At 52.4% G+C, this 24,915-nt stretch overlaps 1 protein-coding gene across 3 annotated transcripts; it reads left to right on the top strand.

Annotated features, from left to right (window-relative positions):
* Positions 1–1,135: 1,135 nt before the first annotated feature.
* HPN (hepsin) lies at positions 1,136–24,292 on the top strand. 3 transcript variants are annotated; one of them, XM_038766886.1, is made up of 13 exons: positions 1,136–1,278; positions 1,672–1,760; positions 16,640–16,741; positions 16,993–17,034; positions 17,222–17,351; positions 17,596–17,718; positions 17,837–17,877; positions 19,847–20,012; positions 20,178–20,368; positions 20,566–20,661; positions 20,790–20,932; positions 23,743–23,907; positions 24,075–24,292. In XM_038766886.1, exons 2-13 carry the CDS (start codon positions 1,745–1,747, stop codon positions 24,111–24,113), a joined length of 1,254 nt encoding a protein of 417 aa, XP_038622814.1. In that variant the 5' UTR covers positions 1,136–1,278; positions 1,672–1,744; the 3' UTR covers positions 24,114–24,292. The 3 variants fall into 3 exon arrangements, with proteins under 3 accessions (XP_038622814.1, XP_038622815.1, XP_038622816.1); XM_038766887.1 differs by lacking the exon at positions 1,672–1,760; XM_038766888.1 differs by lacking the exon at positions 1,136–1,278 and having other exon boundaries at positions 1,678–1,760; positions 16,617–16,741.
* The last annotated feature ends 623 nt before the right edge of the window (positions 24,293–24,915 follow it).

Genomic DNA, 24,915 nt, shown 5'->3' with positions numbered 1-24,915 from the left:
ACCCTGGCTCTGGCCCAGCCCCAATGGGGCCGACTTGGCCGGGGAAATAAAGACTCTTGGACCGGACCGGCCCGCCGCTTCTCCGTCTCCCGCACTCAGCGTCGGTGACTCTCAGGCTGGGCCTGAGGTTGGGGTCGGGCGCTGTCGGGGTCTCTCCCCTCGGGCCTGTCGAGTATATACATAGATTTATACTATGAATCTCTATGTATATACTGTCCAATATATATATACCCATATATGGGGGGGGGGGGTCGGGGTGGGTTTGTGTCTATGTCTGTGTCTGTTTATCGGAAGAGAAGGCAGAGAGCAGAAGTGAAGTGCTGAATGGGACGGGGAGATGGGACTGGGCTCGCGTCCACTGAGTCCTGGGCACGAGGGAAAACACCCAGATGGAGAGTCACACACTGTGTCGGGGACACACACCTTCAGCCACTCCCATGTGGGACTGTGGGCGGAGTTGGGGTAAGTGGGACTGGGGCAGGATGGGTGCTTGCAGGCTGCGCAGGGACATCGGGTCAGAGAGGCCTGATTTAGGTTTGGGACCCTTCCGACCGCTTGGGAGGAAGCTCTCGGGCCTGGTCGGAGGCCCCGGGGAAGCGCGGGTCCGGAGGGAGACGAAGACTTTGCTCCGGGAACCGGGGGCACCGACCCCATCGCCCCACTATGGAACTCGGGGACACCGGCCCCGTTGCTCCCACAGCCAGAATTCGGGGACACCGACCCCATCGCCCCGACAGCTGAAACTCAGCGGCACCGGCCCCCCACAGCCGCAACCCGGGGCCCATCGGCCCCGTCGCCAACCACCCTCCCAAGCCTGGCACCGGCAAACACTAGTAGCCGGCTCGGACTACACGCCGGGAGGACACTTGCACAGTTGTGTGCACACGCACGTTCTCACGGACACACAGACTTTCAGTTCAATTCAGTCGTATTTATTGAGCGCTTACTGAGTGCAGAGCACTGCACTAAGCGCTTGAGAGAGTGCACCACAACAATAAACACATTCCCTGCTGGCTCTATCGCCTCCCTGTCCGGTCACCCCTCCCGCACGCCCCCGGGGCAGCATTTGTCCCCATTGGGCCGCGGGACAGGCCCCTCCCCCGCTCCCGCCCCTTCCTCCTGCTCAGGTGAGTCGGTGTGCAAAGCCCCCAACTGCAGGGGCCTGGGTGGCCGCCCTGGCCGAGCTCCCCAGCCCCCGGCGGCCCACCACCATGTTTCTCCGCCGGCCCCGGATGGTCCCCTAGGACGCGGGATCCAGGCCCCTCCGGGCAGTCATCGGTAAGGACCCCGCAGCCCTCCGCGCCCTTGCAAAGCCCCCGAGGCCAGCACCCTTCCCGCGGACGGCCTCGTCGTCGTCGTCCTTCTCCTCCTCCCTCCCCACCCCCGCAACCCCCTCCCGCTCCCTCTCCTGTTCGCTCCCCTCCAGCCGGATCTATTCCGTTCCCCCGGCCCCCCTCAACCGCCCCTCTGGGCCCGTTCCCTCTGCGGACCCAAAGGTCCAAACCCTCATTCAGAGTCCCCTCCCAGCCTGTAACCGTGTCCCGGTCCGAGATGACCGAAAGCCCTGGATGAAGGCTGGCGACTGCTGGACAGCGCGGGGAGGGAGGCCGGCGGGCTGCGCCCAAGGGGCACCTTGCCCTCCTGACTCAGTGCCCCCCCCCCACTCCCTAGGCCCCTCTGGCGGCTCCCCCGGGCCGTTCTGCCCCACCGTTCGCTCGCGGAATCATTAACCAACAGCGGGGCCATGGCCGAGAAGGACAGTGAGTGTGTCCACCCCCTCCCCCCCCCGCTTGCTCTCCCTGCTTCCCGCTCCCCCCTCCCGCCGCTGGCTCCCCACGCTTGTCCGGTCCAGGTCTGTGTCTTCCACGGTGACCCCCTGACGTTCCTGGGCACCCCTCATAGTCAGTGAGGAACCGCCCAACACTCTCCCCTCTCCATCCCTGTATTCTTGACTCTCTCCTCCCAGTGATCTAACACCTTCATAATGTTGGCATTTGTTAAGCGCTTACTATATGCAAAGCACTGTTCTAAGCGCTGGGGGGGGGATACAAAGTGATCAGGTTGTCCCATGTGGGGTTCACAGTCTTAATCCCCATTTTACAGATGAGGTAACTGAGGCTCAGAGAAGTTAAGTGACTTGCCCAAGGTCACACAGCAGACGTGGCAGAGCGGAATTCGAACCCATGACCTCTGACTCCAAAGCCCGTGCTCTTTCCACTGAGCCACGCTGCTTCTCTGCAACACCTTCCACACAACACTTCTGACTCTCCCCTCTCCAGCCCCGATTCTCCCCCAGTAAATCAGGATGGACCATCCAAGCCTCCTTGACTCTCCCCTTTTGGTCCCTGAATCTCCCCTCAAGGAAGGCATATCTATAAAGTTACATAAACCTTTCTGGGTTTCGATGATGTTTCCTGCTGCAGTCAATCAATTTTTACTCTTCCAAGAGCTCAGTTTAGTACTCTGCACTAAATAGTAGGCCTGGCTGAAGGAGTTTACAGTCTAGCCTGGGAGACAGCCATTGAAATAATCTTGGTAGGAGAAGGAAGGAATGGATATGTGCATGAGTTAGTGCTTAAATAATTGGGTCGGTAAATCCGTGCACAGAGAGCTGCTGTGGGAGGTTCTGAGTACACAAAAGGTGTGGAAAGGTGGCACGAAAGTCCACAGGGCCCTGTGGGCAGCACCTGACAGTGTCACCCCCATTTTCCCCTTTACCCCATCTGTCCTCTCAAATGCTCAAACCCTGACCACCTCCTTGGTACTTACCTGTTTGTCTATCCCCTCCAGCCTCCCCCCTGACCACCCCCTTGGTACTTCCCTACCTGTCTGTCCCCTCCAGCCCCCAACCACCAGCTGGCTCTTTGTTACTGCTCTACCTGTCTTCCCTCCCTTGCCACTCCCCCCGCCCCCACCAGCTTCCTTCCCTTGCCACCCCCCTGGCCGGCCACACAGTTGGTACTTCCCTGCCTATGTGTCCTCCCCTGGCATCCCTCCCACTGGCCCTTTGATCCTGTTTCCCCTCCCAGGATTGGCCACCTAGTATTTCATGACCTTTCAGGTCTCCCCCAACACCCCCCAGGGCCTTTAGCTCTGTCCCCTTTGGTCTCCTCAGTCTGTTAACCATTAACCAGGTTGCTGCTGGACCTTGTGCAGCTGAGGCCCCAGCACCCCCCCCCCCCCCCCGGCGCCCAACCCCGGGCTTCCCCCCACCCTTACCCTGCCTAGGACTGTGTTTCATCCAGGAGCAGGTAGGAGTTTCTGGGGGGGCTGTGGGGGAGAATAAGTACCATAGTGAATTAAGTGCACCCACTCACCCAGACAGACTGTGGAGGGCAAACAGACAGACTGAGGCAGCAAGGCTCAATAGAAAGAGCACTGAGAGTCAGAAGACCCGGGTTCCAATCCCAACTCCTCCACTTGTCTGCTGTGTGATCTTGGGCAAATCACTTAACTGCTCTCTATCTCAGTTTCTTCATCTCTGAAATGGGGATCCTGTTCTTTTGTTTAAACCCAGAGTTCCTTATGGAACGGGGGCTGCGGCTGATCTGTCTTGTATCTACCCCATGCTGAACACATTGCTTGGCACAAAGTAAGCTCTTAACAAATAGCATTATTATGATAATGACGATGGTGATGATGATCCTCAGATTGGACCCCAAAGCATGGGCAAGTGACAAAAAGTTGGAGGAAGGAAAGACAGGTGGTCCACATCTCCCCACTTCTTGAAAACCTTCAGTGGTTGCCTATCAAATATAAACTCCTACCATCAGTTCCCCACTTCCTACCTGACCTCGCTGAACTCATATTACAACCCAAGCCACACACTTCGCTCCTCTAATAACAGCCTACTCACTATACCTCAGTATCATATATCTTGCTGCCAACCCCTACCCACGTCTTCCTCCTGGCCTGAAACTCCCACCCCCTTCATATATGGCAGATGATCACCTTCCCCACCTTCAATCAATCAGTCATATTTATTGAGGGCATAGTGTGTGCAGAGCACTGTACCAAGTGATTGGGAGAATACAACAGGCACATTCCCTGTACATAATGAGCTACAGTCCAGAGGGGAAGTTTTCAAAAGCCTTATTAAAATCACATCTCCTTCAAGAGGCCTTCCCTACACCCTCATTTTCCCTATTTGCTCACTTTGCCCCTCCAGAGCCAAACTGCTGCTTGGACCTCAAGCTCTGTCTTGCACCAAGCCCTCTTTCATGTCACACCTCTGGCCTAGAACTCCCTCCCTCTTCACTTCTGATAGACCACCACTCTACGCTTCTTCAAAGCCCTATTAAAATCATATCTTCTCCAAGAGGCCTCCCCTAACTAAACCCTTATCCCCATTTTTCTCTCCCCTCTACCTCACCATTGCACTTGGGTCAGTACCCTTTATTCCCCCCACCCTCAGCCCCACAGCCCTTAGGGTCGCAACCATAATTCATTTTAATATTGATTTGATTGAAATTAATACCTGTCTCCCTCTTAGATGGTAAGATATTAATTTTAATATCATTCATTCATCCATTCAGTCGTATTTATTGAGCGCTTACTGTGTGCAGAGCACTGTACTGTTAGGGAAGTACAGTTTGGCAACAGAGACAGTCCCTACCCAACAACGGGCTCACAGTCTAGAAGGGGGAGTCAGACAGCAAAACAAAACATGTGGACAGGTGTCAAGTAGTCAGAACAAATAGAAATAAAGCTAGATGTACATCATTAACAAAATAAATAGAATAGTAAATATGTACAAGTAAAATAAATAGAGTAATAAATCTGTACAAACATACAGGGGGGATGGGGAGGAGGAGAGGAAAAAGGGGGCCCAGTCTGGGAAGGCCTCTTGGAGGAGATGAGCTGTCAGAAGGGCTTTGAAGGGAGGAAGAGAGCTAGCTTGGCGGATGTGCGGAGGGAGGGCATTCCAGGCCAGGGGGAGGACATGGGCCGGGGGTCGACGGCAGGACAGGCGAGAACGAAGTACAGTGAGGAGGTCAGCGGCAGAGGAGCGGAGGGTGCAGGCTGGGCTGTAGAAAGAGAGAAGGGAGGTGAGGTAGGAGGGGGCGAGGTGATGGAGAGCCTCGAAGCCGAGAGGGAGGAGTTTTTGCTTGATGCATAGGTTGACTGGCAGCCACTGGAGATTTTTGAGGAGGGGAGTAACGTGTCCATAGCATTTCTGCACAAAGATGATCCGGGCAGCAGCATGAAGTGTAGACTGAAGTGGGAAGAGGCAGGAGGATGGGAGATCAGAGAGGAGGCTGATGCAGTAATCCAGTCGGGATAGAATGAGAGATTGAACCAGCAAGGTAGTGGTTTGGTTGGAGAGGAAAGGGCGGATCTTGGCGATGTTGCAGAGGTGAGACCGGCAGGTTTTGGTGACACATTGGATGTGAGGAGTGAACGAGAGAGCGGAGTCGAGGATGACACCAAGGTTGCGGGCTTGTGAGACGGGAAGGATGGTAGTGTCATCAACAGCGACGGGAAAGTCAGGGAGAGGGCAGGGTTTAGGAGGGAAGAAAAGTAGTTCAGTCTTGGACATATTGAGTTTTAGATGGCAGGCGGACATCCAGATAGAGATGTCCTGAAGGCAGGAGGAGACCCGAGCCTGAAGGGACGGGGAGAGAGCAGGGGCAGAGATGTAGATTTGGGTGTCATCCGTGTAGAGAAGATAGTTGAAGCCGTGGGAGCGAATGAGTTCACCAAGGGAGTGAGTGTAGATAGAGAACAGAAGGGGACCAAGAACTGACCCTTGAGGAACCCCTACGGTAAGGGGATGGGAGGGGGAGGAGGAGCCCGCAAAGGAGATTGAGAATGAATGGCCAGAGAGATGAGGAGAACCGGGAGAGGACAGAGTCTGTGAAGCCAAGATTGGATAGCATGTTGAGGAGAAGAGGGTGGTCCACAGTATCGAAGGCAGCTGAGAGGTCGAGGAGGATTAGGATAGAGTAGAAGCCTTTAGATTTGGCAAGAAGGAGGTCATTGGTGACCTTTGAGACGGCAGTTTCGGTGGAGTGTAGGGGACGGAAGCCAGATTGGAGGGGGTCAAGGAGAGAGTTGGCATTGAGGAATTTGAGGCAGCGGGTGTAGACAACTCGTTCTAAGAGTTTGGAAAGGAATGGTAGGAGGGAGATAGGGCGATAACTAGAGGGGGAGGTGGGGTCAAGAGAGGTTTTTTTTAGGATAGGAGAGACGTGGGCATGTTTGAAGGCAGAAGGGAAGGAACCAGTGGAGAGTGGTTTTGAACCCATGACCTCCGGCTCCCAAGACCGGGCTCCTTCCATTGAGCCACGCTGGGTCATGGGTTCCAATCCCGGCTTGGCCATTTGTCTGCTGGGTGACCTTGGGCGAGTCACGTCACTTCTCTGGGCCTCAGTGACCTCGTCTGGAAAATGAGAATGGAGACTGTGAGCCCCACGTGGGACAGGGATTGGGTCCAACCTGATTTGCTTGTATCCACCCCAGCGCTTAGTACAGTGCCTGGCACATACTTAAGCGCTTAACAGATACCATTATTATTATTGTTATTACTATTAATTTTATCATCATCTTATTAGTGATGTGTATATAGCTACAATTCTATTTATTCTGATGGTATTGATGCTTGTCTACTTGTTTTGTTTTCTGTCTTCCCCCCCTTCTAAACTGTGAACCCGTTGTTGAGTAGGGATTGTCTCTTTCTGTTGTCTAACTGTACTTCCCAAGCGCTTAGTACAGTGCTCTGCACACAGTAAGTGCTCAATAAATACGATTGAATGAATGAATCTACCCCCAGCACTAACATAGTAAGCACTTAACAAATACCATCATTATTGATTCTAATTATTCTCTGGGCCTTGGTGACCTCATATGTAAAATGGGGATTAAGACTGAGTCTCACGTGGGACAACCTCATTACCGTGTATTTACCCCAGCACTTAGAACAGTGCTTGTTGCATAGTAAGCGCTTAACAAATACCATCACTATGTATCATTGTTATTATAATTCTCTGGGCCTCTGCAACCTCATCTGTAAAATGGGGATCGAGACTGAGCCCCATGTGGGACAGGGACTCTGTCCAACCTGATTTGCTGGTATCCATTCCAGCGCTTAGTACAGTGCTTGGGAAATAGTAAGCACTTAACAAATACCATCATCATTTATTATTATTATTCTCTGGGCCTCAGTGACCTTATCTGTAAAATGGGGATTGAGACTGTGGGTCCCTCGTGAGACAACCTGATTGCCCTGTATCTACTTCCAGCCCTTAGAGCAGTGCTTGGCACATTGTAAATGCTTAACCAATGCTGTCATTATTATTATTACCATAATTACCCACTGGGCCTCAGTTCCCTCATCTGTTTTGTTTTGCTGCCTGTCTCCCCCTTCTAGACTGTGAGCCCGTTGTTGGATAGGGAACATCTCTATATGTTGCTGACTTGTACTTCCCAAGTGCTTTGTACAGTGCTCTGCACGCAGTAGGCGCTCAATAAATGCGACTGAATGAATGAATGAATGAGTGAGCGGTGAGTTCCAAGACTGAACTCCTTTTCTTCCCTCCCAAACTCTGCCCTCTCCCTGACTTTCCCATCACTGTTGACAACAGTACCATCCTTCCCGTCTCACAAGCCCGCAACCTTGGTGTCATCCTGGACTCCGCTCTCTAGTTCACCCCTCACATCCAATCTGTCACCAAAACCTGCCGGTCTCACCTCCGCAACATCGCCAAGATCTGCCCTTTCCTCTCCATCCAAACCACTACCCTGCTCATTCAATCTCTTATCCTATCCCGACTGGATTACTGCATCAGCCTCCTCTCCGATCTCCCATCCTCCTGTCTCTCCCCACTTCAATCTATACTTCACGCCGCTGCCCGGATTGTCTTTGTGCAGAAGCGCTCTGAGCATGTTACTCCCCTCAAAAGTCTCCAGTGGCTACCAGTCAACCTACGTATCAGGCAAAACCTCCTCACTCTAGGCTTCAAGGCTGTCCATCACCTCGTCCCCTCCTACCTCACCTCCCTTCTCTCCTTCTACAGCCCAGCCCACACCCTCCACTCCTCTGCTGCTAACCTCCTCACTGTGCCTCGTTCTCGCCTGTCCCGCCATCGACCCCCAGCCCACGTCCTCCCCCTGGCCTGGAATGCCCTCCCTCTGCACGTCCACCAAGCTAGCTCTCTTCTTACCTTCAAAGCCCTACTGAGATCTCACCTCCTCCAGGAGGCCTTCCCAGACTGAGCCCCCTCCTTCCTCTCCCCCTTCTCCCCCTCCCCCTCCCCCCGCCTTACCTCCTTCCCCTCCCCACAGCACCTGTATATGTTTGTACGTATTTATGACTCTATTTTACTTGTACATATTTACTATTCTATTTATTTTATTTTGTTAATATGTCTTGTTTTGTTGTCTGTCTCCCCCTTCTAGACTGTGAGCCTGCTGTTGGGTAGGGACCGTCTCTATATGTTGCCAACTTGTACTTCCCAAGCGCTTAGTACAGTGCTCTGAACACAGTAAGTGCTCAATAAATACAATTGAATGAATGAATGAATGAATAAAGTTAAGGCGGGGAGGAGGGAAGGGGTGAGAGATTTCATAATATCTGTCTCCTTTAGGCTGTAAGCTCCTTGTGGGTAGAAACATATTTGCCAACTCTGGATTATTGTATTTTCCCAAGCCCTTAGTACAGGGCTTTACACGCAGTAAATGCTCAATAAATACGTTCAGTTGATTATTTGTCTTCTGCGTTCTGTGTCACCTATGCACTTGGATTTGTACCCCTTAAGCACTTGATTTTCATCCCACCTTCAGCCCCACAGCACTTATGTATATATCCTTATATCCTCTTCTAGACTGTGAGCCCACTGTTGGGTAGGGACCGTCTCTATATGTTGCCAACTTGTACTTCCCAAGCGCTTAGTACAGTGCTCTGCACACAGTAAGCGCTGAATAAATACAATTGATTGATATCCTTATATCCTCTGCCAGTTCTTTCTGGAATTGATTTTAATTTCTCTCTCACCCTCCAGACTGTAAGGGCAGGGCTGGGATAGTGCCTATCAACTCTATTGTATTGCACTCTCCCAAGCACTTAAAACAGTGCTGGTCCACAGTAAGCGCTCAATAGATACCATTGATTGATTGACAGACAAATGGATGTCCTAGTCCTCCTCCTCCCCCTTTCCCCCTCTGACCGTTCCCCTCTCCCTGACCTGCCTCACAATCCCAGCCAAAGGCTGCCAAGCACTGGAGGCTGCCTGAGTCTTCAACTCCGAGCCTGACGTTCAGGTCCTTCAGCCACAGCATCCTGCTTATTTTTGCTTTTATTGTGTGTATTTGTATGTGTTGTGTTTTACTGTCTCAATTCATCAATGGTATTTAATAAACACTAACTCCTACCACCCCTCTTGCCAAGGTCGTGATGGACTGATCCTCTCACCCTCTCCCTGACTACTTCCTCTAGACTGTAAGGTCATTATGAGCAGGGAATTTTTCTGCTAATTCTGTTGTAGCCTGCTCTCCCAAACGCTTACTTTAGTGCTCTGTTCATAGTCAGTGCTCAGTAAATACCATTGTAAGTACCACTGATTCATTGCTTGACTGAGTTCAGGGCACCGGACTAACAGAGCACTGTAGTAAGCACTTGGGAGAGTTCAGAACAACAGAGTTGGTAGACAGGTTCCCTGTCCACAAAGAGCTTACAGTCTGTAGGGAGAGACATTAAAGTACATTATGGATTTGTACATAAGCACTGTGGGGCTGAGAGTGGGGTGAATATCAATTCCTTAAAGGGTAACAGTTCTATGGGCATAGGTGACATAGAAGGGAGAGGTAATAGGGGAGATGGGAACTTAATCAGGGAAGGCCTCTTGGAGGCGATGTGATTTTAATAAGGCTTTGAAGGTGGGGAGAATGGTGATCTGTCAGATATCAATCAATCATATTTATTATTAGATATAAAAGGGGAGGGAGTTCCAGGCTAAAGGCATGATGTTGGCGAGGGATCGGCAGTGAGATAGATGAGACCGAGGTACAGTTGGCGTTGGAGGATCCAAGTGAGTGTGCCGGGATGGAGTAGGAAATCATCAAGGTAAGATAGGAGGGAGTGAGCTGGTTGAATGCTTCAAGTCTGAGGGTAAGGAATTTCTGTTCGATCTGGCGGTGGATGGGAAACCACAAGAGGGTCGTGAGGAATGGGAAGATGAGGACTGAATGCTTTTTCAGAAAAAATGATCTGGACAGGAGAGTGAAGTAAGACTGGAGTGGAGGGAAGCAGGGAGGTCAGCAGGGGACCAATGCAGTGGTCATGGTGGGATATAGAGAAGCGGCATGGCGTGGTGGATAGAGCACGGTCCTGGGAGTCAGAAGGTCATGGGTTCTAATTCTGGCTCTGCTACTTGTCTCTTGTGTGACCTTGGGCAGGTCCCTTCACTTCTCTGACCTCAGTTCCCTCATCTATAAAGTGGGGATTGAGACTGTGAGCCCTACGTGGGACAGGGACTATGTCCAACCTGATCTGCTTTTATCCACCCCAGCACTTAGTACAGTGCCTGGCACAATGTTAAGCGCTTAACAAATACCATTATTATTATTGATATTATTATTATTATTATATAATAAGTCCTGGGACCAGCCAGCATAGTAGCAGTTTAGATGGAGAGGAGAGAAAAGGGTGGATTTTAGCAACAACATGAAGGTACAACTGAAAGGAATCCGCGATAGATAGAATGTGTGAGTTGAATGAGAGAGATGATAATGACAAGTTTATGGGCTTGTGAGGCAGGGAGGATAGTGGTGTTGTCTACAGTGATGGGAAAGACACGGAGAGGGCAGGTTTGGGTATGAAGAGGAGGAGCTCACTGTGGGCAGGGATTGTCTCCTTATTGCTGAGTTGTACTTTCCCAAGTGCTTAGTACCGTGCTCTGCACACAGTAAGCTCTCGATAAATTTGATTGAGTGAATTAATGAATGAATTCCGTTTTGGACAGTTATAGTTTGAGGTGTTGGGGAGACATTTTTGTAGAGCTGTCCTGAAGGCAGGAGGAAATGTGAGACTGCAGAGAAGGGGAGAGGTCGGGGCTGGAGAGGTAGATTTGGAAATCATTTGCGTAGAGCTGGAAGTTGAAGCTGGGGGAGTGAATGAGTTTTCTAGTTCTCTCCAAGGGAATGGGTAGAGCTGGAGAATTGAAGGAAGCCTTGAGGGAGTCCCTCAGTTAGAGGGTGGGAGGCAGAGGAGGAGTACCAAGTGTCAGTCTTATCACTCCTGATGTGTCTGTCTCCAGGCCTTTCTCCCCATTTATATCCTTAGATTGTGAGCCTGCTGAGGGGCAGAGGGCCCTTGTCCAATTCCCAACTGTGTACTCTCTCCCAGTACTTATATAGAGCTTGGCGTGCAGTAAGTGCTTAATAAAAACTCTCACTCCTCCTGTTGGGGGGACAGACCAGACACCCCTTCATCCTCACCCTGCTTCTGACCCCATCACTGGTCTTTCTGTCCACCACCCAGACTTGGCTCCCTGCAGGGGATTTTACCCTGTCCCCTCCTCCAATCTCTCTGGGGGAGCTTCACTTTTTCCCACTTCCCCAGACTCACTGGGAAAGGAGGAGTTGGCCTGCCTCTTGCTTTCCAGTGTTGCTCTCTCACAGTCCCACCCCTTCTGTCTGTCTTTTAACCCTCCCCTGATGTCCACCTCATCCATCCCTCCCACCCACTTCAATTACCAACAGCATCATCTACTGCCTCCGATGACCCCTTCCAGGTTTCTGAGAAGTTTGGAAGCCTTTTTCACATTCCTTCTCTCCTTCTCCACCCTGGCATGGGTCCTCCAGCGGCCCAGGTGGACATTCTCAATGCCCTTCCAGACACCGGCTTCCTCTGGCTCCTCAGCTCTGCCCCACCAGATCTGTCACCAACTAGGGGACACACTCCGGACCTCAGCAGTCACTGTACAATCTCTACCCTTACCAGAAACAAAATGCCACTTTTGGCCCATAACCACTACATCTGCCTTCACTCCCACATGCTTCCTCTCCACAAACCTGTCCTGTCCCCCACAGAGACCTCTTGTCACTTTACCCCCTTCACTGCCTGGGAGTCAGAAGACCTCGTTCTAATCCCAGAACTGCCACTTAACTTCTCTGTGCCTCCATTTCTTTATGTGTAAAATGGGGATCTGACACCTGTTCTCCCTTCCCCTTACACCTCGTGAACCAGGGACTGTGTCTGACTTGATTATCTTGTACCTATCCCAGTGCTTAGTACTTGCTTGGCCCATAGTTGGATTATAATAATAAGAAATGACGTATTTGTTAAACATGGCATAGTGGATAGAGCACAGGCCTCGGAGTCAGAAAGTCATGGAAGATCATGGGTTCTAATCCTGGCTCCACCACTTGTCTGCTGTGTGACCTCGGGCAAGTCACTTCACTTTTCTGTGCCTCAGTTTCCTCATCTGTAAAATGGGGATTAAGACTGCGAGTCCCATGTGGGACAGGGGCTTTGTCCAACCTGATTTGCTTGTATCCACCTCAGTGCTTAATACAGTGCTTGGCACATGGTAAGCACTTAACAAATACTTTGCTTAACAGATGCCATCATTATTATTGTTATTATTATTAATATTAATCTCAGTTCCACTGCTTGTCTGCTGTGTGACCTTGGGCAGGTTGTTTCACTTCTCTGTGCCCCTGTTACCACATCTACCACATCTTGGAGAAGCAGCGTGGCTCAGTGGAAAGAGCCCGGGCTTTGGAGTCAGAGGTCATGGGTTCAAACCCTGGCTCCGCCAGTTGTCAGCTGTGTCACTTTGGGCAAGTCACTTAACTTCTCTGTGCCTCAGTTCCCTCATCTGTAAAATGGGGATTAAGACTGTGAGCCCCCCGAGGGGCAACCTAATCACCTTGTAACCTCCCCAGCGCTTAGAACAGTGCTTTGCACTAGTAAGCGCTTAATAAATGCCATTATTATTATTATTATTATCATCTATAAAATGGGGATTGAGACTGTGAGCCCCACGTGGCACAGGGACTGTGTCCAACTCAATTTGCTTTTATCCACCCCAGCACTTAGTACAGTGTCTGGCACATAGTAAGCACTTAACTAAAAAATACCGTCATTATTATTATTATCTTCTCACGCCTTCTTCCTTACTATCTCCTTGATCTGTGCACTTGGATCTGTACCCTTTCAGCACTTGATATTTGCCCCACTCTCAGCCTCACAGCACTTATGTACATATCTGTAATTTATTTTTGTTAAAGTCTGCCTCCCCGTTTAGACTGTAAGCTCCTGATGGGCAGGGCATTTGTTTACCAATTCTGCTGCACTCTCCCAAGTGCTTAGTACAGTGTTCTGCATATCGTAAATGCTCGGTAAATACCATTGATTGATTCCCTTCAGTCATTCCTGTTCAAAGTCCTAGAATGCACCGTTTACAGTCCCTGCCTCCACTTCTCTCCTCGCCCTCTGCTATCTGGCTTCCCCATTCTCCTACTTGGTCAAAATTGCTCTCTTTAAAGTCACCCCTCCTTGCCAAATCTAATGGACTGCATGCTGTCCTAATTCTCCTTGGTGTCTTGGCAGCCTGTGACACTGTGGACCACCTCCTTCTGCTGGAAACACTATATACCCATGGTTTCCCTGACATTCCTCTCATGGTTCTCCTCTTACTTCTCTCACCAATCCCTCTCTGTCTCTTTTGCCAACAGCTCCTCTGCCTTCCACAGCATGGCTGTGTGTTGGGGGGGTCTCTCAAAGCTCAGTTCTGGGTCCCCTTCATGTCTCCATCCTCACCCGCTCCCTTGGGGAAAGGGGGGGTGGGGTGCTCATCTGTTCTCATGGCCTCAACTAGCCCTTCTATGTGGATGGCTTCCAAATCTACCTCACTAACCCCAACCTATCTCATCCTCTGCAACTTCACATGCGAAATCGCAATATCCCCTCCCGGGAAATCTCTTTCTGGATATCTGCCCACACATCAAGCTCAACCTATCCTAAAGTGAACTCTTCATCTGTCCTCTGAAATCCTCTTCCCCTCCTAACTTTCCCATCGCTGTTGGCAACCCCACCATCCTCCCTGTCTTGTAAACCACCAGTTTTGGTATTATCTATCAATCAGCTGTATGTACTGAGCACTTACTATGTGCAGAGTACTGTGATAATAATAATAATGGTATTTGTTAAGCACTCACTGTGTGCCAGGCACTGTTTTAAGCGCTGGGGTGTATACAAGCAAATTGGGTTGGACACAGTCCCTGTCCCACGTTGAACTCACATTCGGAGGTCGCGGGTCCTAATCCCGTCTCTGCCACTTGTTAGCTGTGTGACTTTGGGCAAGTCACTTCACTTCTCTGTGCCTCAATTCCCTCATCTGTAAAATGGGTATGAAGACTATGCGCCCCATGTGGGACAACCTGATTACCTTGTATTGCCTCCAGCACTTAGAATAGTGCTTGGCACATAATAAGCACTTAACAGATACTATCATCATCATCATCAATAAGTGGGGAGGGAGGAAGGGAGGGTGAAGAGAGTGCTGTGCACACAGTAAGTGCTCAACAAATAAGATTGAATGAATGAGAGGCAAAAGGGGAAGGGAGGGAGAAGAGAGAGAAGAGGAGTGGGAAGGAGGGAGATGGGAGAAAAAGAGATAAGGGGAGAAGGGAGGGAAAGAGAAGAAGAGAGGGAAGAGGGGAAGGAGAAGAGAAGTTGAGGGGAGGGAAGGAGGGAGAAGTGAGAAAAAGAGGGGCAAGAGAGGTAAGGGGAGAAGGGTGGGAAAGGGATGGAGAAGGGCAGGAAGGGGGGAGGAGGGAGAAGGGAGAAAAAGAGGGGCAAGAGAGGTAAAGGGGAGAACGATGGAGAAGAGAGGGAAGGGGAGGGAGAAGAGAAGTTGGGGGGAGGGAAGGAGGGAGAAGGGAGAGAAAGATGGGCAAGAGAGGTAAGGGGGAAAGGTGGGAAAGAGATGGAGAAGAGAGGGAAGGAGGAAGAAGGGAGAAAGGGGCAAGATAAGTGGGGGGAAAGATGGGAAAGAAATGGAGAAGGGAGGGAAGGAAGGAGAAGGGAGAAAGAGGGGCAAGATAGTTAAGGGGGGAAGGATGAGAAAGGGATGGAAAAAAGAGGGAAGGGTGATGGAGAAAAGTTTGGCGGGGGGGAGAAGGGAGAAAAAGAGGGGAAAGAGAAGTAAGGGGAGAAGTCGGGGGAGGGGGGAAGGTGCAGAAGGGAGGGGGGGCTGGACCGGACTGTACTGGCCTCCTGGTAATCCATACTGTACTGTACTAAGTGCTTGGGGGAGTACAATGTAACAGAGTTGTTAGATCTGTTCCCTGCCCTATTTTTGACTCCTCTCTGTCTTTCAACCCTCATATTCAATCCGTCACCAAATTCTTCTGCTTATTCCTTACCAACTCCAGAATCTGCCCTTTTCTCTCCAGCCCAATAGTCGGGTTGCTTGTCATATCCCAGCCCAACTACCGCATCAGCCTTCTTGCAAGACCTCCCTGCCTCCAGCCTCTCCCCTCTCCATTCCGTACTGCATTCCACTGCCTTGATTCTTTTCTTCAACCTCCATTCTGAGCCCATTTCCTCACTCCTCAGAAACCTCCAACGGTTGCCCAGCCATGTCTACATCAAGCAGAAACTTCTGACTATTGGCTTTAGCAAGATCAGCTCTCTTCCCACTACTTATCCTCACTCCCATCCCACTACACCCCAGCTCAGTTGTTCCATTCCTCTAGAGGCACCTACACCTTGTGCTCTTTCTTCTTGTGGTAATTGTTAAGCACCTACCATGTGCTAGGCAGGATAGTAAGCGCTGAGGTAGAGACTAGCTAATCAGGCTGGACATAGTCCGTGGTCCCATGGGGCTCACAGTATTACTCCCCATCTTACAGATGAGGTAACAGGCTCAGAGAAGTTAAGTGACTTGCACAAGGTCACACAGCAGACAAATGGCAGAGCCAGGATTAGAACCCAGGTCCTCTGACTCCCAAGCCCGCGCTTTAACCACTAGGTCATGCTGCTTCTCTTTCTCGTGCCTTCTCTCTGGCCGCCACATCAGTCCAGGCCCCTGTGAAGGGGAGGGGGACGATACAATAAAAAATATTGTATTTTGAGATCTGTCTCCCCAACTAAACTGTAAGCTCCTCAAGGGCAGAGACCATATCTACTAACTCTCCCAAGAGCTTAGTACAAACCTCTACCCAGAGTACATATCAATTACTCAGTACGTATTTTGGTTAACTCCTATGTATTTTGGTTATTTTGTTTAACTCCTTCCCCTTCCTTGACTTCCACTTCCTTCCTCTCCTTCCCCTGAGGTGGGGCATTCAGAACTCTTCGGCCCTAGTGAGATGGGGAGAGGCCTATAGGTGCTCCTCCCGCCGCCCGCTTCCCTCCCCTCCCCTCTCCTTCCCGCCTTCACCTTCCCAGACATGAACACAAGGTTCTGAAGTGTTGGCCGGGGGCCCGGGGAGCTGGGGACCTTGGGGCTTGGGGGTCTGGGGTTCCGGGGGGCTAGGGGCCTGGGGGGTCTGGGGCCTGGGCCCAGCAGTCTTGTTGCCTGTGATAGGCCATAAAGTCAAGATCTGGGAGCCTGAGGGTTGGGGACTTGGGGGCCGGGGGTCAGGATTGTGGGGTACTAGGGTTGGAGGGCGGACTGGGTGTGTACCCTAGGTCGGCCATCGGGGAGAGCGTGGTCACCGCTCAGGATCACGGCTGTTTTCATCGGGGCCCTCGTGGTGCTGGCTACTGTGGCAGTCATGAGCTGGGTCATCGGTGAGAGCCTGGACTCGTGTCCCCTTCCACCCCTCCCTCCTCCCATGACCCCTGGAACTCCTTTTCCCTCACCTTCCCCTCCCCTCCCCCTCCCCTTGCTGCTCTCTCCATGCCACCCTCCCTATATCACCCCTCGCCCCAGGACTCTTCCTCCCCGTGCCACCCTCCTGGGAGTCACCCTCCTCGTGCCACCCTCCTGGCCCCCCCCCCGCCCCCTGGCCTCCCCCTCACCTGTGCCCATCTCTCTGCAGTGGCTGTGGTACTGCCTGGCTCAGGTGATGGGCTGTATCCTGGTGAGTGTCTGTTACCATCAATCAATCTGTACCATCTATTGAGCATTTACTGTTTGTAGGGCATTTTACTGAGCATCCAACTCAGGGCCTGAGACCCCCATCCTAAATGCTTCGGCTTCCCTCCCATCCCCCCTGTGACTTCCTGTGGGACCCACTCTGACCTCTGACCCCTGCCCCGGTCCCACAGTGCAGGTCAGCCCCGGGGACTTGCGCCTGGCAGTGTACGACGCGGCCAAGGCGCAGTGGCGGCTGCTGTGTTCCTCCCAACTGAATGCACAGGCGGCTGCCCTGGGCTGTGAGGAGATGGGCTTCGCCAGGTAGTTGGGCCGGGGTGGGACGTGGGGCAGGGGCTCAGCAGGGGTTGTGGGAGTGGGTCTGGGGCCCGGTTGGATTGGGGTGTTGGGATGGGACGGTGCTACCTTGCCCCCGCCTCTGCTGGGCATCGACTCACCTGGGGTTGGGTTTCACAAGGTAGCAGGGCCGGGGATGGCGCTGGAGGTGGGGCCGGGGGTGAGGCCGGGACTGGGACGCTGTCCTGACCCTAGATTCCCACCCCCGCAGGGTATTGACTCACCAGGAGCTGGACGTCCGGACATCCGGCTCCAACGGCACATCAGGATACTTCTGTGTGGATGAGGAGCGGCTGCCCACTGCTGGGAGCCTGCTGGATGCTGTGGCCCTATGGTGAGGGGAACACCGGGGGGTGCTGGCATGTGGGAGAGGACTGGGTTGTGAGGCGGAAGGTGGGTGCCCTCGGTCTCCGCTCACCTCCTTCCCTCCCCTCCACCCCCACCCCCGACAGTGACTGTCCCGCTGGCCGCTTCCTGGCTGTTCTCTGTCAAGGTAGGAGCTGCCATCCAGGCTTCCCTCTGCACCCCTGGGCCCGACCCTTCCTGCGCACCCTTGCTTTGGGGGTAAATATGGGAAGGAGATCAGAGGGGGCATCTGGGGGTGTACGTGGAGGGTGGCGGGTGGGGGTGCACATTTATACGTGCAGTCCATTTGGCTGCCCTGAGAAGTTCCTGACGGCCTGGCTGGGCAGGTCGGAGCCGAGGGTGCCCTGTCCGGTCCATTCCCCATCACCAGCGGAGTGAGGCTGATCGGGCCAGGTCCCGTACAACTTGTTCAATATGGCCTCACTGGATGATGCAACCAGAGAGCAGGATGCGGGTGTGAGAATAAGCTTCACTGCTCTTCGAGCATCATCCAAAGCCCTAGAAACAGTCATGACAGAATGACTGTTGGCAACTGACTGCAGCCTAATGACCCAAACACCCAAGAAGACGTGCAAAGGTAAACCACTTCACCCAGTCAGGCAGGAGTGATGGACAAATGATAAGTCTGAAGAATACAGAGAAGTGGTGTGGCCTAGTGGGAGAACCCGGGCCTGGGATTCAGGAGGACCTGGGTTCTAATCCCAGCTCTGCCACTTGTCTGCTGTGTGACTTGAACAAATCGCTTAACTTCTCTGTGCTTCAGTTACCTCACCTTTAAAATGGGGATTAAAACTGAGAACCCCATGGGGGACATGGACTTTGTCCAACCTTGAATCTACCCCAGTGCTTAGTACAGTGCCTGGAACATAGGAAGTGCTTAATACCCCAAAAAGCAAACCAAAAGAAAAAGACACTGAGTTATGAAGGCCAGCACTTCCTCTGGGGACTGGTAGACTGAGTGACGGTAGCAGTGGTGGGGGTTTGTGAGCTCCAGACGAAACTAAAGGTGTGTTTCCAAGCCGTAGGGTGCCCCACCTCTTCCACAGCTGAGGGTCCTGGACCTTATGCCAGAGCCCCCTGCAGCTCCTCACCACTGCCTCTGGTGTTGCTTATGGGCCAAACTAGATGCCGAGTGTCAGGGCAGGGTCACGCAGTCCTGGGGCCGAGTTCGGCCTCCCCCTGAGCCTCCCAGCGACACTCGCTACAACAGAGCTGTGTTGGGTGGGACACAAGGGAGGAGAATGAATGCCAGCCGGGTATCTGAAGAGCTGCTGAATATGGAGCAGAAACCAGGAGAGCAAAAGCAAGGAGGAAGACACAGTACCGCCAGCCTCTGACAGTGGTGCACTGCAGCTGAATGCCAGGAGTCACAGACCAGCCCGGCCCGTGATGGACCACGACGGCCCAGGAACGAGCAGCTCTTTTGGAGCAGAAGCTTATGCTAAGGGTTGAGAGAAAGTGAGGCAAAAGTGACAAAAAGTGCTTAGCATTGTCAACACCAAGGATCCAGTTTTTTTGCATGCAGTGAGGCCATTTTGGCCTTTCCAAGCACACCCCCCCACAGCTGGGTTTCACCATCAGCGGTGGCTCCTATGAGCCTGGAGGATGACAAGGCACCTGCACATGTGGGACTGAGGGGGCTGAAGACACTGTGGCTCTGGCTGTCTGGGAGAGGGGCTGGGGTGGTGCATCTAGGGAGGGGCTTTGTGTCATGCATTTCATGGAGTCAAAGGCTCTCTTTATGTATGTATTTATGTAATGTGTTCTTTCCTGGTAGGTGGACATGGTTTGGTTCCTTTTTCTATCTCTCATTCCATGTCTACCCATGAGTCTGTGTATTGGATGTGTCAGGGTTGTCTGCGTGTACAGATGCTCATATATGCAGAGGGCCCTGCCTACATCCTGGAGAGTCCCTGTGTGTGTGCGCACGCGCGTGTGTGTGTTTGTGTCCATGGCTGCCTATGGCCTTATCTGTGGCCAAGTTGTGGACCGTGGCTACGTCTGTGACCAGATCATTGGCCACAGCTGTGGCTGAGTCACCCTGCTGTGCCCCGATCACGAGTCCTAGGGGTACCACGTGATACTTGTGCTTCTAGACTGTGGTCGGCGAAAGCTGCCCGTGGACCGGATCGTGGGAGGGCAGGATGCCAGCCTGGGCCGCTGGCCGTGGCAGGTGAGTCTGCGCTATGACGGGACACACCTGTGTGGGGGCTCCCTGCTGGCCGGAGACTGGGTGCTGACCGCTGCCCACTGCTTCCCTGAGTGAGTGACCCTTTGGGAGGAGGCGGACGCGTGGGGAGTGGGATGGGTTGGGGGTGGGGGGCAGCTGCAGATCCCGGAAGGCTGGAAGAGGGAGGTGTAGGGTTGGGACTCCCCGTGACACCTCCCCTGACAGCCTCCCTCATTCCCCTCCCCCGCCCCCACCAGGAGAAATCGGGTTCTGGCTCGGTGGCGAGTGGTGGCGGGGGCTGTGACGCAGACCTCGGAGCAGGGCCTGGAGCTGGGAGTCCAGGCGGTGGTCTACCACGGCGGCTACAGGCCCTTTCAGGACCCCAACAGCGAGGAGAGCAGCAATGACATCGCCCTGGTCCGCCTGTCTGACTCCTTGCCCTTGACTGGTGTGCCCGGCCAGAGATTGGGGTGGCGAGGCGGGTGGAGTGGGGGATGCCGGACCGGGGCACAGGCCAGTGTGTTTGACCCCACCCGCCTCCGGGGAAGCTCACCCCCCCACCCCGGGCAGAGGCTCAGGCCGATCTGGACCCCTCGGGTCGGGGCTCAGGTTAGTGTGTCCCCTCCTCCTCTCCCCCAACTGCAGAGTTCATCCAGCCTGTGTGTCTCCCTGCGGCCGGCCAGTCGGTGGAGGAGGGCAGAGTCTGCACTGTGACGGGCTGGGGAAACACCCAATATTATGGTGAGCTCTCCACTGGGGGACGGGACAAGGGGTGGTGCTGCCCTGCCCTGCCCCACCCCCAGATGTAGGGACAGAGTCGTTGGCTGTAGGGGTCTGTACTCCCAACTCACCGCCACCCCCATCCTCAGGGCAGCAGGCCGACGTGCTCCAGGAGGCCCGAGTGCCGGTCCTCAGCCACGCAGTTTGCACCAGCCCGGGCTTCTACGGGGCTCAGGTCAAACCCAAGATGCTGTGTGCCGGCTTCACTGAGGGTGGCATCGACGCCTGCCAGGTGTGGCCCCCAAGCCCTTGCCTGTGTCCCTTACCCCCCCGCTTTGTTGCCCCCACTTTCCAGCTTCGTCCCTTCACTCCACAGAAACTGCCCTCTCAAAGGTCACTAATGATCTCCTTGCCAAACCCAACAACCTGTACTCATCCTAATCTTCCTCGACTTCTCAGCTGCCTCCGACACTGTCGACCACCCCCTTCTCCTGGAAACGTTATCCAACCTCAGCTTCACTGACACCGTCCTCTCCTGGTTCTCCTCCTATCTCTCTGGCTGCTCTTTCTGTCTCTTTCACGGGCTCCTCTTCTGCCTCTCGCTCCCCGACTGTGGGTGTCCCTCAAAGTTCAGTTCTGGATCCCCTTCTATTCTCCATCTACACCCAATCCCTTGGAGAACTCATTCACTCCCATGGCTTCAACTAACATCTCTATGAAGATTTCCAAATCTACTGAGGGACCAGCCCTGGCCTCTCTCCCTCAGTGCAGTTTTGTATTTCTTCCTGCCTTCAAGACATCGCTACTTGGATGTCCTGCTGTCACCTCAAACCTATCTAAAACAGAACTCCTTATCTTCCCACCTAAACCCGGTTCTTCCCCTCACTTTCCTATCACTGTAGGCAGCACCACCATCCTTCCTACCTCACAAGCCCATATCCTTGGTGTTATCCTTGACTCCTCTCTCTCATTCAACCCACATATTCAATCCATCACTTCATCCTGTTAGTTTGACCTTCCCAACATTGCTAAAATCTGCCCTTTCCATCCAAACTGCTATCACATTTATCCAATTACTTATCTTATCCCTCCTTGGTTATTGTATCAGCCTCCTTGCTGACCTCCCTGCCTCCTGCCTCTCCCCACTCTGATCCATACTTCACTCTACTGCCTGGATCATTTTTCTACAAAAACATCCAGGCCATGTTTCCCCACTTCTCCAGTATCTCCTGTGTTTGCCCATCTACCTCCACATCCAACAGAAACTCCTTACTGTCAGCTTTAAAGCACTCAATAGCCTTGCCCCCTCCTACTTGAGAAGCAGCTTGACTTAATGGAAAGAGCACGGGCTTGGGAGTCAGAGGACAAGGGTTCTAATCCCAGCTCCGCCACTTTTCTGCTGTGTGACCTGGGGCAAGCCACTTAACTTCCCTGTGCCTCACTGAGCCTCAGTGCTGCATCTGTAAAATGGGGATTAAGACTGAGGACCCCACGTAGAACAACCTAATTACCTTGTATCTATCCCATCACTTAGAACAGTGCTTGGTGCATAGTAAGCGCTTAACAAATACCAAAATTATTATTATTATTACCTCACCTTGCTACTTTCCAGCTACAACCCAGCCCACACACTTGACTCCTTTAATGCCAACCTTCTCACTCTACCTTGATCTCGTCTATCTCTCTGCCGATCCCTCGCCCACATCCCGCCTCTGGCCCGTATGCCTTCCCTCTTCGCATCCAACAGACTGTGACTCTCCCACCTTCAAAGCCTTCTTGAAGTCACATCTCCTCCAAGAGGCCTTCCATGACTAAGCACTCTTTTCCTTTTCTTCCACTCCTTTCTTTGTCACCCTGACTTGCTCCCTTTATTCATCTCCCCTCCCAGCCCCACAGCACTTATGTATATATCCATAATTTTATTTATTTCTATTAATGTCTGTCTCCCCTTCTAACCTGTAAGCTCATTGTGGACAGGGAATGTGTCTGTGATTTTGTACTCTCCCAAGCACTTAGTACAGTGCTCTCTGCACATAGTAAGCGCTCAGTAAATACGATTGATGATGATGATGATGATCTCCCCCTCGCCCCCCTCTCCATCCCCCCCATCTTACCTCCTTCCCTTCCCCACAGCACCTGTATCTATGTTTGTACATATTTGTTACTCTATTTATTTTACTTGTACATATCTATTTATTTTATTTTGTTAGTATGTTTGGTTTTGTTCTCTGTCTCCCCCTTTTAGACTGTGAGCCCGCTGTTGGGTAGGGACTGTCTCTCGATGTTGCCAATTTGTACTTCCCAAGCGCTTAGTACAGTGCTCTGCACATAGTAAGCGCTCAATAAATACGATTGATGATGATCTCCCCCTCTCCATCCCCCCCATCTTACCTCCTTCCCTTCCCCACAGCACCTGTATCTATGTATATATGCTTGTACAGATTTATTACTCTATTTATTTATTCTACTTGCACATATCTATTCTATTTATTTTATTTTGTTAGTATGTTTGGTTTTGTTCTCTGTCTCCCCCTTTTAGACTGTGAGCCCACTGTTGGGTAGGGACTGTCTCTAGATGTTGCCAATTTGTACTTCCCAAGTGCTTAGTCCAGTGCTGTGCACATAGTAAGCGCTCAATAAATACGACTGATGATGATGATCTCCCCCTCGTCCCCCTCTCCATCCCCCCCATCTTACCTCCTTCCCTTCCCCACAGCACCTGTATATATGTTTGTACATATTTATTACTCTATTTATTCTACTTGCACATATCTATTCTATTTATTTTATTTTGTTAGTAGGTTTGGTTTTGTTCTCTGTCTCCCCCTTTTAGACTGTGAGCCCGCTGTTGGGTAGGGACTGTCTCTAGATGTTGCCAATTTGTACTTCCCAAGCGCTTAGTACAGTGCTCTGCACATAGTAAGCGCTCAATAAATACGATTGATGGTGATGATGATGATGCACACAGTCAGCACTCAATAAGTCCAGTTGGCTGAAGAGTGGCTGACTGATGACTGGCCCCATCCCCAGTCTAGTCCCTGCTCCTACTCCCTGCCCTGTACGCCTCAGCCCACTTGTTTCCCCTCCCGCTCACTCTGACAGGGGGACAGCGGGGGGCCTCTCGTGTGTGAGGACACACTCTCCCAGACTCTGCGCTGGAGGCTGTGTGGGATAGTCAGCTGGGGGATGGGCTGTGCCCTGGCACAGAAACCCGGAGTCTACACCAGAGTCAGTGAATTCCGGGACTGGATCCACCACGCGATGCAGGTACTGAGAGCACCGGCCCCTCCCACCTTGCTCGCACCCCTCGCTCCCCTGCCTCCTCTTCCCCTCCCACTCCCCTCTCCCAGATCCTCTCCCCCAGACTCATGTGAAGAAGAGTTCAGCTCTGACTCCTCCCCTCTCCCTCCCCACCCTTTGCTTCTGTCCCCTAGGCTCATGCTGAGGACGTTGGGATGAAAGTTCAGCTCTGACTCCCCTACAAACTGTGCCTCTGGCTCCCGGGGGCTGAGCTCCTCTCCAGCCCATCCCTTGCTGCTGCTCCCCGATACCCTCCTGTAAATAGCTGGTGAACCCCCTGGCCAGATTCCTCCCCCACCCCCAATTCCCTGTAAATGGTTAACTTTGAATAATAAAACTGGTATGAATCAGGGCTTGTTCTACGTGCTCGTTCCGATCCAACCAGCTGCCAGCTCAGGGGACATCCTTGGGGACCTGAGTCCTGGGGGTGGATGTTTATGGGGGCTCAGGAGTTGGGTCACTGAGGTGACGGGGGGTGGGGGGGGGGGAGGGAGGAGGGTGGTGGAGTGTTCTCAGTAGCCTGAGAACATGGTGTAGTGGGGGGCCTTCAGGTCAGGAGATAATCTGGTCAGACACAGATCCTGTCCCAAATGGCATTCACAGTCTCAGGGGGAGGAATAACAGGTATTGATTCCCCATATTACAGATGAGGAAAGTGAGGAACAAGCCCTGTCCTACCTCCGACTTCCCCATCACTGTAGATGGCACCTCCAGTCTCTACTTCACAAGCCAATAGACATTACCCTTGACTCATCTTCCTCATTCCACCCACATATTCAATCTGTCACCAAATCACATCGCTAAAATCCTCTTTCCTCTCCATCCAAACTGCTACCACGTTGATCCAAGCATGTATCCTGAGAAGCAGCGTGGCTCAGTAGAAAGAGCATGGGCTTGGGAGTCAGAGGTCATGGGTTCTAATCCCTGCTCCGCCACTTAGCTGTGTGACTTTGGGCAGGTCACTTCACTTCTCTG

Source organism: Tachyglossus aculeatus, chromosome 26, assembly GCF_015852505.1.
Source record: "Tachyglossus aculeatus isolate mTacAcu1 chromosome 26, mTacAcu1.pri, whole genome shotgun sequence".
In the NCBI taxonomy this organism is placed as follows: Eukaryota; Metazoa; Chordata; class Mammalia; order Monotremata; family Tachyglossidae; genus Tachyglossus; species Tachyglossus aculeatus.
This window is presented reverse-complemented; position numbering and strand designations above follow the sequence as displayed.

Coding starts and splice junctions, on each gene's coding strand:
- HPN (XM_038766886.1), top strand. Junction 17,719..17,836: donor CTGGATGCTGTGGCCCTATG/GTGAGGGGAACA, acceptor CACCCCCGACAG/TGACTGTCCCGCTGGCCGCT. Junction 20,013..20,177: donor GCTGCCCACTGCTTCCCTGA/GTGAGTGACCCT, acceptor CGCCCCCACCAG/GAGAAATCGGGTTCTGGCTC.